The sequence below is a fragment of the Fimicolochytrium jonesii genome (genome assembly GCF_025526975.1).
Source record: "Fimicolochytrium jonesii strain JEL569 chromosome Unknown EV422scaffold_6, whole genome shotgun sequence".
Taxonomy (NCBI): Eukaryota; Fungi; Chytridiomycota; class Chytridiomycetes; order Spizellomycetales; family Powellomycetaceae; genus Fimicolochytrium; species Fimicolochytrium jonesii.
Window position 1 is genome coordinate 481,676 of NW_026515673.1, and position 14,249 is coordinate 495,924.

The window sequence follows — 14,249 nt, forward strand, 5'->3', positions numbered from 1 at the left end:
CCAAAGCGGTGGCAACGAACCAAAGCGGAGGCGCGCAGGTCTGATTGATGACAGCGCGTGTTCGGACTATGAGTATGCTGACAGCAGTCAGTGAAACAGAGGAAGAAGAGTCCCTTGGCCAGCGTCAGAAGGAAGAGAGCATGATGAGACTTGTAGAGAGGGAATTATTTCGTATTGCGCTAGCGGAGGACACGGACCGAGCTCACACGCCGAACCGTCGTCCGTCCATACCAGCGAAGTACGTCCTTCTGTCCTTTGCCTCCTTTGTGATAGGAGGAAAGCAAACTTGCGAGATGCAGCATTACAAGCATACATATTCGTACACAGAATGAAACTTTTTCACGATTTCGGTTCATTAAGGAGCGAGTCGCGCCATGTTGTCGCTTCCCACCCGTTTTCGTATCGGTGCATAAGTACATATACACACCCTTCCCTTCACACACCCTTATCTCGTTCCAAAACAAGAGGGGGTGGACGGGGACGAAAAAATCCCACTCCTTCCAATTCCCATAGAGAAAGCGATTCCCTAAACTAAACATACCCCACAAAATCAAACATACTCGGATCCGCCACCTCCCCAAACATCGCCGCCAAAAAGTCCTCATCCAAGAACGTGCTGCGGACCATATTCCCCCCAATCGGGTTATTCGCAGAAGCAGCAGCCACGCCCTGACTCACATTCACATTCCCGTTCGCGTTCGCACCAGGGACCGGGTTGAGCATCGCGTAAACGGGTGCGCCTGCGTTGGGTTCTGTTGCATAGTACGACATTGCGGCAGGGTTGGACAGGCCCGGGTACGCTTGTTGTTGGGTGGCGAGCGGGTCGATTTGCTGGTAACTTTGCGAAGAGATGTTGTGCTGCGGACGCGGGTAAGGGGCGGTGATGTTTGGGTTTGAGGTCCATGCGACGGCGCTTGTGTTTGGCGAGACGCGCGATGCGGCGTATGCTTGTTGGACGGGTGAGGGGAACATCCCGTTCGGAATGCCCGAGGACATGGGGACGGGTATTGGCGCACTTTGAGCGTTCTTTGCGTCGGCTGGGAACGCCGCGTCGCCTTTTGCTCGTCGATGCGCCCAGCGTCTCAAACGCGTATGGATGCCCTTACTCTCCAGCGTGTGTGCCATCATCATCATGACCGGTGTGAAGATGTCGAACGTGGCTTCCAGCGTCTCCATGATGGAGTGTAGCCGCTCGACGTGCACCATGCTGTCCGTATCGCCCGCCATGTAGAGGGAAACGTGGCAGTCCCAGGCCGCAAAGAACGAGATGATGAGACCCGGGAAGACGTATGTGTTGGCGCCGCTGGAGGGGGATTGGGGGAGTGAGGTGGTGGTGGATTCGGGTTTGGTGATTGTGTCGAGGTTGGTAGATGGACGGAAAGCGGCGGTAGTTAGGAGTGTTTCGAGGATGCCGATGAGCTCGAGGCTGATGGCTTTGGAGCGGGAATCGTGCAGGCCAAGAACGTTGCGCTTGATGTAGAGCCGGCAGACATGGCTTGTCGCGTGCAGGATACTGTTGACAATCAGAAATGGTGATGGTTAGTCCCCATCGACTTCCGCAATCCTATTATCGCCGATATCGCTTCGTCTTACCTCCTCCGGCTCCAGACCTTCTCACTGTGCTCCGCCTTCCACGATAAATTTGCGGGCAAAGCCTCACCCCACTTCTCCAAATCCCTATGCAAGTCGTCCGCGGTATCCTTAGCGCTCGCGGTCTTCTTTGAACCCGGCGCGCGCACGGCGTTGGTGAACCGCAGCAGCTTGCCCACGATTCGACACAGGTCCGCGTGTTGACGCATATACTCCACGTCACCATTTTGGCGCTCGCTGTCGTTGTAGCCTTGGGGGTATGGAACGTCCCTGCGGGGTTGATGGCGTCAGTACAAAACTGTGATTTGCTTGCCAAGCAAGACGAAAGGCCCAACGCCACCCGTTGAATTAATCGGAAACTAACCATTCCTCATCCTGAATCAACGTCGGCCTCCCCGACCCAATACTCGAGTACCGGTCCAGGATATACGCCCAATACCATGTCCTTCGCCGCATCTCCTCATTGCCTGCCGGATCCTGCACGCGAGCCGTTTTGCGGATATTGGACAGATTGCGATGCAGGCCCAGTTCTTGTGCACTGCGAATGGCCCACCCTACTGCACGCCATTTGTTTACTACTCGCCGACCTTTGCCGTACCAAAGGAGTGTGAGGAGAAGGGTGGCTTGGGTTATCCAGATATGTGGTGCCTGGAAAACATTGTGAAGTATGTTCGTCAGAGGCCACGAAAGAGAAAGGGATCCCGTTCCATGTATCAACAATGGATCACGTACCTCGTAGTCAATCAGTATATCCCTCACTTTTCTCGTCAAATCATCCAATGCAACTGGGTCGATCGTGAAGTTCGGCAACGCGGTAGCATGATACGCCGCAACTATAAGCACCGAGTACAATAGCGCTCGGAACGCATGTGAATCCGGGCCGTCAGAGAGTGTTGAAAAGAAGCTGTCTTTGTCGACGAGCGGAACGTACGGATGGACTGCATCGAAGTAGAGGGAGCATAGGCGGATGATTTGGTCGTGGGTGAGGGGAAGAACTTCGCGAAGGGCGATGAGGTGGTGTGGGGAGGATGGGTCGGCGACGCGGGCGGGGAATTTGAGAGGGAGAGTGAGGAGGCCATCGGAGTTTCGGGTGGAATGTTGTGCCAGTGAGGCGGCTGGCAATGGCGAAAAACAGGAGACCATGAGGAAAGTGTTCCAAAGGGCCGAGATGCGCAACAAATACTTGGCCGCTAGCATTGTAATGGACTCTATGCTTACCATGGCAAATGTTTCCAAAGTACAGCACAAAGTTGCCTCCCAAATCCTCCACCAGACATCCCGGATCATTCACAAGCTTCGATCTCCTCGCCACCGGTTCTATCGACCCATCCGTCAAAGGCCCGTGATGCTTTGAATTGGAGCCCGAGCCGCCGCCCAGACTCGATTCTGATCTTTTCTTCTTTGGTTGCGCGGGTGCTTCATGGATTGTGGCATCTCCCTCGGGCGACGCTGAAGCGATCAGCGTCTCCATTTTCTTCAATCTGCGTTGGGTAATAAGGGATGAGTGAGTATGCGACACCGACTAAACACCTTGCCCGTGCCTTGAGGTCGCTCTAGCTCCCACACCTCCCATGCCATTGCCACCACCACGCGCCAAAACAAAAGCCACTAATGCCCTCTATCGCTCGTCCATCGCAGGGTACGCCTCTCGCAAACCCAATCACAGGCCAAATTCTCACCTCTCCTCCAACGTCTTCATCTTATTCTTCTTTACCGGCCCTCTTTTCTTGGTACTCTCGGTATAATGACACTCGAACCCAAACGCATGACACCCGGAACACGGGAAGTCTCCCGAACACTTCGTCCTCTTCTTCCTGCACGTATCACACGCCTTGGACGCTCTTTTCCGTTTCGGCAGCCGTGTATCCCCACTTCCGCCGCCAGTATTCTCGTGGGAATTGTGGTGGTCCTCGCCGGAATGGTCGCCTGAGTGGTCGTCGCCTGAGTGGTGGTCGAGCTCGCTGTCGTGGTCATGGTCGTTGTCGTGATCGTGGGAACCGGTTTCGGAGGCTTCCGGGCTGCGTTCGGCTGGTGGCCCTCCATTGTAGGGCTGGATGTCGGGTGAGGCCTCCATTGTTGTTGTTGTGTGGGGGTCTTCTTGAGACGTAAGTTCGTCCTGCACAGAGGAGGCGGGACTTGGAAAAGGGAGAGGTGGGTGTGCTTCCAAGCAGAGAAAGCTGTCTAAGTAGTATGCGTTGCTGAGGACATATGCTAAAAGCGATGAGGATTGTCAGTTTGGTTGCGGGAGTTTGAGAGTGATGGGTTTGAGAGAGGGGAGCGACCTTGCATGGTGTTCATTTCGGCGCTTCCCGCGTGCTTGTGTCGGGCGCGTTACAATATCTATGAAGTCACCAAGCCAAGGAAGTCCGCGAAGTCTTAACCCCGCCTCCGCGTTCGGCTCTCGTTCGTGTTTGCTTGCGTGACGCTTAGAGATCGGTCCGCCCGGATGCAACAGCTTGTCAGTTTCTTAGCAGATGCCCATAAGCATACACGTGGAGAGAGTCGGAGAGTCGGAGATAGCGAACGGAGCCCACAAATCCAACGGGCCAAGGGCAGAAAGATGTGCGGGGAGGCATCCCACCCTGTCAGATTATAAATGCCCTGTAGCATCTGAAACACAACAGCGGTGGCAGGGCAAGCCTCGCAAGATTCGAGCGTATGCCACTGGCCGCTGGCGAACGCCGTGTATGTACGCCGATGCACATGCAAGACACGCCGAGACAGCTGGGCGCTGGACAAAAAGTGTATGCCTCAGCTGCCCACGGTCGATGCACACGCACGTTATGCCCCATCGAAATGGACACATCGATGGGGCACATCGAAATCGAATGTTCAACGCTCATGTCCCTTTGTGCACTGGGCGGAATTTGCGATCTGTCCAGGTTTTACGCGTTCGTTGCGCATCCTGGACATGCAGGTTTGTCGTCCACGCCTGCGGTTGGTTGGGCGAGTTCCGACGTAAGATGGAAAATTTGGTAGTTTTTTGGCCAGGGCGATCGGCTGGGCGTTGACGGTCGGAAAAAAAAGAAGCCGACTTTTTAGAGATGGAATTTGTGATCTGCACGTGACGTCTCGTGACTTCGATTCCTCAAGAAGCGGCAATGCGCCTTTCGTCCTTACTCGTCGTGTGTTCTTCCCCCCTTCGCGAGAGCCGACGATCACCGTATGTATCTCTCGCACTATATCTCTTGGCTTTAAAGGAAACGATACCTTGATCCTTTGGGCGTTACTCCTACGAGAGTATCGATAAATCACTCCTTATCTACTCTGGACAACTTTTGAACACGTCCACTCAATTCGCCCTTCCCTTTCCAGATGGCCGACACTAATGGCACGGCGTTCAACGCTACGACGGAACGTGGGTTCTCTCCAACAACATTCTTCGACGAGATATTCGCCTTCCTGCCGAAACTCGTAGCGGACCCACAACGCGCGATAGAAGCAGAGCCTCACCTGGCTGGCGCTTTGGTCGGATTAATCATCTTTCCCTCCCTGTTGCTCGCCTTACTCCACAATGTGCTCGCGGGCGGGAAAAGGACGGTCAATGCGCTGGACAACTGGGTCGCAAAGAGCTTAGTAGAGGAGGCGGAGGGATGGGCAAAGGACGCTGCGAACGCGCCCGTCACGGAAACGCCTTGGGAGATTGGCGTCACCAACACGGCCGTGGCAGTCGCGGAAGACGGAAACCTGAGGACATTCGAGGCGGCTGAGGGCGGGAAAAAGGTCACGGCTGCATTCATCGCCGCTGCAATTGTCAAAGCTATTTCGGCACCCAGCCAGGAGCTTAAGGTTCAGCGGCCAAAGATTGTCAGTTTCTTGCACAGTCGTCAATGCTCACCGAGGGACATCAAAGACGTTGGAAAGAAGCTGGAACTGTATGGCATCAGAGTGGATACCGCCGAAGCACTGGAAGCGGAGCTTGCTCCTTACTACGAAAAGAGGAAGGCAGATATGGCAAAGGGCCCCCAAATCCCGCTGGTACTACCGACATCACCAGTAGGGCCTGCTCCCGCTGGCGAAAAGCCACAGTTTGGCCCGCAACCGAACAGAGGCTGCTTCACGTGTAAGAAGGAGATTGATGGCAAGGCGAGCCAATGCAGTGCTTGTAAAGCGATGATCTACTGTTCTGCTGAGTGCTCGGTGAGTTCCCTATTGTGATAATGCTGCGTGCAAAAACGGCGTGAAACCTGATCCGATAGCTTCTTCTCCTGTAGAAAAAAGACTGGCCACAACATAAACCCATCTGCCCAGGCTTCAAAGCGAACATGCAACGCGTCGACAAAGAAAAGCTCCACGATCTCCCCTTCGACTTCTACAACTCCGAAAAGCAACTCGCCAGCTACAACCAAGTCGCCTTCCTCGCCCAAAAAGACGTGCACAACGTCGGCGTCTTCCGCCGTCTCTGCGGTTGCTATTCCCACCTTCAATACGGCGAACTCGCCGCCGTTCATATCCAACAGATGCAGTCCGGCCAGCTGGCCGACCCGCTGGAGAGGTTCAAGCTGCTCGGACTGTCCAATGAGCTGTTCCCGTTATCGGCGCCGTACCCTGAGGGCTACAACGTAAGGGAAATCGACTCGTGGAAGAAGTACTATGAGTTGAAGAAGTTGAGCATGGATGACCCCGCCGCGCTGGTTCTGGAGGTGCCGCTTACTGTGTGGCATATTCTTAACAAGTTCGTCTTGGACAAGCTTGAAACGAAACCTGATGGTGGGTTCTGAATGAATACTTTGTGCTCACTGTGGTTTTCCGATATCCGCTTACCACTTACTCACGGCTCTACCCTTATACCTGAATCATTACAGGCCGCCGCGCACTAACAATCCACATGGCCGGCGTCGAAAAGGAAGCCGACCTCTGCACGCTCTTCGAACTCCTCCTCTCCCTCATTCCCAAAACCGACATTGCCCTGCACATGATCTCCCCCTCCGTCTCCTCCCGCGTACCGCCCCAACACGCCACCATCGGCATCCGCAACGAGCAAATGGACTCCACAATCCTCATCACTCTCCGTGAATCCCTCTACGGCGAACCGCACATCACAGGCGACGCCTACAAAGCCGAAGGCCTGCCCTTCGGCACGGGCAAACCGGACGTGGTCATCATCATGAACTCGAGCTTGATCTCCAGCCCGTCCTGGCTGCCCACCGTGCGTCTGCTGATTGAGAACAGGCAAAAGACCATCTTGACGGAGCAAATGGAGCATACTGTGGACATGATTGCCAAGCAGTTGGACTTGATTGGGTGCCCGCTCACTGTCAAACCGGAGGTTAACCCGTTTAGGCAGCCGGTGTATCAGTGGAAGAAGGATACCAATTTGCCGGGGTGGAGCAATGCTTTCATTTATGGCATCTTCTAGATCGGAAGGATGCGATGTTGTTTCTCCTTACACCGTCCCGTATGACAACCCAGTCTCCCTGATTACATCTGCGTAGCGATATTGAAAATACACACATGGCATTGACTGACTGTAAAACTGTGGGTTTTGATTTGAACGAATATTTAAAATGCAACCGCGTTAGCTGCTGGAAGCAAAACGCAAGGAACGGCAGCACCTCAGCAGAAAGTGTCACTCCGAGTCCTTTGCGAAACCTCTCACCGCACAAGAAAGCCAAACATCTTGCCTGCATTGTCCGGCTCCCCTGTTGAACATCCACTACGAACTCGCAAGGACTTTCTCCACCGAAAGCTGTCACTTCCGTGATCCACGGCCGATCGCCCATCACACCACCCACGGCCCAGCCCACGGCCCACCGCCTCGCCCCCAACCCAACCTCAGACACCACCACCATCCAATAACTCACCCCAAACATGCTAGTCCTAGCAGTCGGCGACTTCCACATCCCCCACCGGGCAGTCGACCTCCCAGCCAAATTCAAACGTCTCCTCGTCCCCGGCAAAATCCAACAAATCCTCTGCACAGGCAATCTCACCTCCCGCGAGACCCTCGACTACCTCCGCTCCGTATGCTCCGATATCCTGCTCGTCAAGGGCGACATGGACGAGACCGGTCTTGCTTCCTCGATATCGGGGGGTGGGGCCTCATCATCTGCGGTCCCTGCGTCAAGGGTTGTGACGCACGGCCCGTTAAGAATTGGACTGATCCACGGCCATCAAGTAGTACCCTGGGGCGACCAACGCGCGCTGGGGATCGTGGCGCGGGAGATGGACGTGGATGTTTTGGTTGTGGGGAACACGCATCGGTTTGAGGCGTTTGAGATGGAGGGGCGGTTTTTCTGTTTGCCGGGGAGTGCGACGGGGGCGTTTGGTGGGGGTGGTGGGAGTGGTGGGAATGGTGCGGAAGGGGCGGCGCCGCCGGGCGTGAAGGGGAGAGAAGTGGAGACGGTGCCGAGTTTTGTGTTGATGGATGTGCAGGGCCCGACAGTGATTTTGTATGTTTATCAGTTGATTGATGGGGATGTCAGGGTCGAGAAGTTGGATTATACCAAACGGGTGTAAGGAGAAGAAGATCGTAAGATGGCATGCGCTCTCTTGACGGACGAAATACATCCACCTACTGGCGGTAAAGAATAGTTTTTCAAGGTCGTAGCATGTAGGCTAGGATACGTTATGTCTTTCGTCATTCTCCCTTCTCATTTCCCACATTAATGTACATGTGCAAAGAGAACTAAAGCTCAAAGACAACCATATACTCGCTCGGAAAACCCATACGCTATATTTCATGTCGCTATGATCATTGAATATGAAGATCTATATGTACACGCATTCCCGTGATTGCGCTTCGTCGCAATAGGGAAACCGGGCTGTTCTTTCTCACATGCCGAACGTAGCACTGAACACCCTCTATGTTCCATTTCTATCGCGACCATCCAGGTTGTCGCGCTCGTGGGTTATCGCAGCAGCGTGGGGTGGTGTTCTCCTTTTTGTTGCGTCGAAATCCCGCCAAAACCGACCGACAAACTCCTACTTGGGCGGAAGTTCGTTGCGCGAGTCGTGAGATGACTGCTGTCAAAGCAACACCTAAGCAACTCCTCCCATTGCATTTCCGACCGCATCGAATCCCGAGTGATCGCATCGGCGCCCTGCCTATGCTCCTCCTCAAGCCCATTTACTCCCTCCCTTCTTCCCCTTCTTCTTCTTCTTCCCAGCCTCTTCCGTCGCACCACCCTCCCTACTCTCCGCACCCGCAGCCTCAAATCCAGCCCCAGCTGGCACAGGACCTAACACCTTGAGCCCCGCAACCCCGTTCTCCACCTGCCACTGCACGCTGCGGTGCAGCTCCGTGAGCTGGTACAGCACGTCGGCGGATAAGTGTTGCCGTGTTTCGAGGAATGTGGTGAGATGTGAGAGGAGTTGTGATTCGTTTAGCGGTTGGGTGGAGGTGAGGGTTAGGTCGATGGGGACGCTGGTGGGGGCGATGTATTTGGTTGCCATTATGGTCGGGGTGGAGTTGGTGAATGCAGGAGTTGAGTGCTTTTTTTTTCGGCGGACTCAGCCAGGAGCACTTGGACTCAAGTCGTTCGCGGCTTGCAAGACGAGGCGGAGGCCGAGGGCTGGGTTTTCCGGTCAAAGGAGGGGTAGTCGTTAGCCTTTGCTCCTGCTTTGCTCTGGCAGAATGTTGCGTCGGCAGACTCGGCACCGAGCAAGAATTGCAAGCAGACAGAGCAGACGTGCAGCTTGCCCCCAGCGCGTTTGCACTTCAAAAACTCTGGACATTGAACCTGTCGTCGGACTTGCACTCGTTCCCCTAAACGCACTCTTAGCCAATGGTCAAACGGAAAACTCGGGAGGCAGAGGGCTGGGAAGCCCCTTCCTCGTTCAACAAGCTTGTCAAAAGCTTGAAAAAGTCGTCAAAAAACCGCCAGAAAAGCCTTAAACTACCCAAACCGCAGACTGCAGAGGACGTACAGGTCGACGAGAAAGGTTAGTAATGGTTGATGGACCGTTTGTTATGGCAAACGAATGCTGACTTGTTCTATAGTTAAAAAGCGGGCCAGGAAGCAGGTGGAGACGGAAGACATAGAAGAAGGCGTGTCGGAACAGAAGGAAGGGGAAGCACTAGAAGAGGATGCTTCTGAGGTCGGGTCCGAGGGTGAGGAAGTGGAAGACGACGAAGACGCTGAGGAGGCGAACGAAGACGAGGAAGAGGACGACGATGTAGCAGGCATACAGTCAACCGACCACTGGGAACGGCACTTTGGAGACCACGTCTCAGAAGGGCTTGTATTCCAGGCCTCGGCCGTAGACTCTGCAGACTTGCAATGGATCTCTGAACCGGTTCAAGACCCAGAATTGGAAGTAGGGGTTCAGCTGCGCTTGAAGACAGCCTCGCATCCATCAACACATAAGGCTGGAGATGCAACCCTTGAAGACTTCACAGTCAAGCAGCGGTTGCACGAGCCATGGCAGAAACTGAACGGAGCATCATGGGCGGCCGTGAAGGGGGACAGCACGAATGCGACGGCGCAGATGACACCTCTGCAGGCATCTCTGTTCCCGCACGTCAATGAATACCAGGACGTCATGTTCGCAAAGCAGACCCACGCAAACTCGGCACAGTTACGGCAGATGTACGCCTTGCACGCGATGAATCACGTCTTCAAAACGAGAGATCGGGTGTTGAAGAACACCACAAAACTGAAATCGGAAGCGGCAGACGATTTGGACCTCAGGGATCAGGGCTTCACGCGGCCGAAAGTCCTGATCATCGTGCCGTTCAAGCACACGGCCCTGGAGATTGTGAAGATGCTAATCGCCTTATCGGGAACAAAACAGCAGGACAACAAGAAGCGTTTCTTTGAGGAGTTCGGGCTCCCACCAGAAGACGATACAGTCGACCCCAAAAAGTCCGAAGACTTCAAGAAGACTTTCGCGGGCAACATCGACGACTGTTTCCGAATGGGCATTAAATTCTCGCGCAAGCAGCTTAAGCTGTTTGCCGATTTCTACTCGTCGGATATCATCATTGCGTCGCCGCTGGGGTTAAGAATGGTCATTGGAGCAGAGGGAGAGAAGAAGAGGGACTTTGATTACCTGTCTGCCATTGAGGTGGTGATCATGGATAGTGCGGATGTCTTCCTGATGCAGAACTGGGACCATGTCCAGCACATCTTTGAGCATCTGAACCTGATACCAAAGGATCCGCATGGGTGTGATTTCTCCCGCGTTAGGGCGTACTATTTGGATGGGCGGTATGCAAGCACTGGTCTTTCTTCGTTCTGAAGTTCGGCGACGAGCTCACACAGTTGATTCCCCTTTCCAGAGCAAAATACGTCCGCCAAACCCTCATCTTCTCCCGCCTACTCACCCCCGAAATGAACGCCCTCCTCACCACCCACTGCAAAAACGTCGCCGGCAAGCTCAAAATCAAGCCTCGCTACACGCAAGGCTCCATCGCCGACGTCGTCATCACCGTTCCGCAGATCTTCCACCGAGTCCCATGCGCGTCCCCCATCGACGCCGACGACGCGCGATTCACGTACTTTGTGGAAAAGATCCTCCCGACGTTGAGACAGAGCGTCGTGCAGCAGAAACATTCGATGATTTTCGTGCCGTCGTATTTTGATTTTGTGAGAGTGAAGAAATATTTGGAGGAGCATAATTATAACTCGGTGCAGCTTTGCGAGTGAGTATGGGCAATGTGTGGGGTGAGTTTGGAGCGGAAGTTGGGGAAATGGTTCTGACTTGCTTCCTTCACAGGTACACACCCCGCCGTGAAATCTCTGGTGCCCGTGGCGAGTTCTTCCGTGGTGAAGCCAGCTACATGCTTTACACCGAACGGTTCCACTTTTTCCGGAGGTAACACACCAACCTCGCCATCCCCAATTCCCTTCTTTCCTCCCATTAACCATCCCTCCCTTCACACAGATACCGCATAAAAGGCATCCGCCACCTCGTCTTCTACGCCCTTCCCGACTACAGCGACACCTTCTACCCCGAGATGGTCAACATGCTCGAGTCGGACGCCTCCAAGGACGTCACCTGCACCGTGCTGTATACGAAGTACGATCGGTTGAAGCTGGAACGCGTTGTGGGGAGTAGGAGGGTTGGGCATATGATTGAGGGAGCGAAGGATGCTTTTATGTTTGTTGAGGAGAAGTAGGTGAGGCCCTTGTATTAGACGGAAGGATAACGTAGATTTTGTATAGAGTTGGTAGGCGGGGCCTGAGGTATTTGATGTAACTTATTGTGTCGACCAAAACATTATCATAGACCCGCCGGTGCAGTTTCATTCCTTCGTGAAATATGCGCATCATGCGCGCCCAGAATGACCAAGGTTCAAACCACATGTAAAATCCGCATTCATAAAAAAGGTTACAGAACAAAGGTTGAAGGATAAATAAGAGGGGTAAACCACAACCAAGCACAGGAAAGGCACAAAAGTACCGAGATACACATCGGCATGGTTGGACTAGAGTTTAACAGGAGTTGACAGACTGAGAACCACCTATTCTCCCAAAAGTCCAGCTCCATTTGCCAGCGATCAGCATTTCGTGGGTGTGTATGTCTGTCGGACACGCCGTTTAGCTTTACGCGTTCATTAGTAGCGAGACTAAAGGAGGGTGTTGTGGTGGGATCAGTGGGTAGGCTTCATGAGGTACTAAAATCATCCGCGGTTTCGCCGACACCGTAGCAGAAAAAAACATGAAAACCAAAAAACAGCGAGATACGTACCGACATGTCCTGCAAGACTTCTCCCAACTTATTCCCTCCAGTCGCAACAATCTTCTTCAACGTACCCAAATCATCCGCGGCCTGCCCCACGAACTTTGTCGCAAATTCGCGGGCCGACTCGCCGAGGACGGCCATGGGGTCGCCGGAGCCGGAGCCGCGCGCACCGGGGGCGCCATGGGATTCGTCGCGGCCGTAGTATTCTGCGGAGCCGAAGCCGCTGCGGCCGCTGAAGTTCTGAAGGCGGGTGCGGGCTTCGCGGCTATAAAAAGCGGACAGAGGTCATGAATAATGGGCTTAATGCATCAAGGTTATTGCAATATATTCAGTGGCATGGGCTCCTTACCTCTGTGCCTCGTCATAGCTGCCGCGTTGGAAATACTGATCACTGGAAATTGCCTTTGCTGTCCCGAATCGCTTGGCAGCGTCGCCATTATCCTCATACTGGGAAGACGAAGCGGACGGCTTGGCTGAACCAGCACCAACACCGCCCGTAGCACCAAACCCACCCACCGAGCCAAACCCGCCCAACTTGCCCATGCCCATCCCTAATCGCTCCATCATGGCTGCCTCCTCTGCTGACACTTTTGGGGGGGCTCTTGCGGCTGGTGCGCTGGTGTTCCCGTAGGATTGTGTGGCCGCCGGAACAATAGGAGCTGCCAGCCGTTGCTTTTCTTCCTCCTCGCGTCGCCTCTTGGTTTCATCCTCCTCACGCATGAGCCTTTCCTGCTCCTCCTTGGCTAACCGCTCCGCCTCCTCAAAATTGACAATCTTAGTCGCCTTTTTGGCGCCCAGACCTTTCTTAGTAGGTCGGAGGATGTTGGCGCCGGAACTGGTTCGGGTGGGCTGCATGGCGCCAACAGGCCTGGATGGATCTGATGCCGATGAGAGCGATGCTGCGGCGGCAGTTTCTGCACTGATGGTCGCCTGAGCGACTTTCACTGGCGCGGCGACAGGCGTTGGCGTGTGAACAGCGAGCGGGGTAAACGAAGTCTCTGCTTTCGGTGGTGCGATCGATGCTGCGGTCAAGGTCGGAGTCGAGTTCTGCGAAGACCCAGTGGCGGGAAGATCGTCCCATCCAGAGAAAAAGTCGCTGTTGCGTCGCGCAGTCGGCGCGGCGCCTTCTTCGCCTTCTGCGGGATCTACGACCACTCGATTGGGATATCTATCGGAAGCAACGTGAGTACATGGAGCGAGATGCTTTCGTGGGAAAACCAAAGCCGCACCTTCTAGCATCCTCGTCAACGAGCTTTTTCAGCCGTTCCTTATACAGGCCCGCCGCCCTAGTGATATAACGCGCCTTCGCTTCCTTCACGTTTCCAGCCCCGTTCTGGCGAAAGAATTCAGCAGCATTGGCGTTTCCGCCAACTTTCATCGTGCGGAGTTGGTCAAACGTCCACGAGTCGAGGGTCGTGGAGCGCACAAAGGTAACGTGGACACCCATATTCCGATGCACTGCGGAGCAATCGAAGCAGAGGTACACGCCAAACGTGACGGTCGCCCATGTCGGGTTCTTTGCACTGCAGTCAAAGCAGACCTGGTGGACGCATGGAGGTGGGGTCAGCAGTGAAGTTCAAGTGCAGAGATTCCTCTCAGACGAGACCGAATAGCCCACCTTGTTCTCACGCTTTGCCTTCAGCTTCTTGAACACCTCCTCGATCTCCTCCTTGGGAACTTGGTTGTCGCTCATGATGCTGACGTGTTGTCTGCGTGAGACTTTGTGTGTGGGAGTGAAATTTGCGCGCGTAAGGCGGAGTGCTTTGAAAGGTGCTTGAAGTCCCTCCCACGGTCTAGTGAAACTGATCTCCCTGTCGTGCGCTCGAGCGGCTGCGATGGGTGTCGTCTCCGCAGGATTAGGGCAGTTTGCCGTGGTATTCAAGTGCCGCCGGGCTTTTGTTGAATGGACTGCGGTGTGCAGCCAGCTTGATTACAGTTCACCCGTGGAATGGCACGCCGCCAATCAACAATGATTAGAATCGCGCTCATTCCGGCCTCAAACGCGGCTAATCAAAGGCCTGGGGACACAA

The 14,249-nt window shown here is 54.4% G+C and overlaps 5 protein-coding genes across 5 annotated transcripts; 3 read left to right on the forward strand and 2 right to left on the reverse strand.

Moving 5' to 3' along the window:
• Positions 1-431: 431 nt before the first annotated feature.
• Positions 432-3,910, reverse strand: EV422DRAFT_387488 (fungal-specific transcription factor domain-containing protein). Its single transcript, XM_053066825.1, has 7 exons — positions 3,270-3,910; positions 2,809-3,071; positions 2,323-2,705; positions 2,088-2,238; positions 1,955-2,057; positions 1,594-1,860; positions 432-1,513 (listed from the first exon to the last, which is right to left on the reverse strand). The coding sequence occupies exons 1-7, from the start codon at positions 3,662-3,664 to the stop codon at positions 532-534; spliced, it is 2,544 nt and encodes an 847-aa protein (XP_052927176.1). The 5' UTR covers positions 3,665-3,910; the 3' UTR covers positions 432-531.
• An 818-nt stretch (positions 3,911-4,728) lies between these two features.
• Positions 4,729-7,068, forward strand: EV422DRAFT_387526 (uncharacterized protein). Its single transcript, XM_053066826.1, has 3 exons — positions 4,729-5,730; positions 5,805-6,300; positions 6,396-7,068. The coding sequence occupies exons 1-3, from the start codon at positions 4,906-4,908 to the stop codon at positions 6,947-6,949; spliced, it is 1,875 nt and encodes a 624-aa protein (XP_052927177.1). The 5' UTR covers positions 4,729-4,905; the 3' UTR covers positions 6,950-7,068.
• Positions 7,069-7,401: 333 nt separating this feature from the next.
• EV422DRAFT_550266 (Metallo-dependent phosphatase-like protein) lies at positions 7,402-8,049 on the forward strand (the record flags this gene model as incomplete). Its single annotated transcript, XM_053071759.1, has 2 exons — positions 7,402-7,858; positions 7,925-8,049. 2 exons carry the CDS (start codon positions 7,402-7,404, stop codon positions 8,047-8,049), a joined length of 582 nt encoding a protein of 193 aa, XP_052927178.1.
• A 1,971-nt stretch (positions 8,050-10,020) lies between these two features.
• EV422DRAFT_494218 (digestive organ expansion factor) lies at positions 10,021-11,653 on the forward strand (the record flags this gene model as incomplete). Its single annotated transcript, XM_053067728.1, has 4 exons — positions 10,021-10,742; positions 10,814-11,176; positions 11,251-11,349; positions 11,419-11,653. The coding sequence occupies 4 exons, from the start codon at positions 10,021-10,023 to the stop codon at positions 11,651-11,653; spliced, it is 1,419 nt and encodes a 472-aa protein (XP_052927179.1).
• Positions 11,654-11,772: 119 nt separating this feature from the next.
• EV422DRAFT_522977 (uncharacterized protein) lies at positions 11,773-14,242 on the reverse strand. Its single transcript, XM_053069867.1, has 5 exons — positions 13,838-14,242; positions 13,449-13,759; positions 12,569-13,387; positions 12,226-12,484; positions 11,773-12,103 (listed from the first exon to the last, which is right to left on the reverse strand). Exons 1-5 carry the CDS (start codon positions 13,910-13,912, stop codon positions 12,092-12,094), a joined length of 1,476 nt encoding a protein of 491 aa, XP_052927180.1. The 5' UTR covers positions 13,913-14,242; the 3' UTR covers positions 11,773-12,091.
• Positions 14,243-14,249: the final 7 nt, after the last annotated feature.

Bases quoted from the DNA above. Each gene is read 5' to 3' on its own strand.
- EV422DRAFT_387488 (XM_053066825.1), bottom strand. From the start codon at position 3,664: ATGGAGGCCTCACCCGACATCCAGCCCTACAATGGAGGGCCACCAGCC. The intron at 2,706-2,808 runs GTAAGCATAGAG...CGCCATTGCCAG, and splicing joins CTTTGGAAACATTTGCCATG to CCGCCTCACTGGCACAACAT. The intron at 2,058-2,087 runs GCAAAACGGCTC...AGGATCCGGCAG, and splicing joins TCGCAATCTGTCCAATATCC to GCAATGAGGAGATGCGGCGA.
- EV422DRAFT_387526 (XM_053066826.1), top strand. From the start codon at position 4,906: ATGGCCGACACTAATGGCACGGCGTTCAACGCTACGACGGAACGTGGG. The intron at 5,731-5,804 runs GTGAGTTCCCTA...CTTCTCCTGTAG, and splicing joins ACTGTTCTGCTGAGTGCTCG to AAAAAAGACTGGCCACAACA. The intron at 6,301-6,395 runs GTGGGTTCTGAA...GAATCATTACAG, and splicing joins GCTTGAAACGAAACCTGATG to GCCGCCGCGCACTAACAATC.
- EV422DRAFT_522977 (XM_053069867.1), bottom strand. From the start codon at position 13,912: ATGAGCGACAACCAAGTTCCCAAGGAGGAGATCGAGGAGGTGTTCAAG. The intron at 13,760-13,837 runs GTGGGCTATTCG...TGCGTCCACCAG, and splicing joins AGGCAAAGCGTGAGAACAAG to GTCTGCTTTGACTGCAGTGC. The intron at 12,485-12,568 runs GTAAGGAGCCCA...CGCTTTTTATAG, and splicing joins AGCTATGACGAGGCACAGAG to CCGCGAAGCCCGCACCCGCC.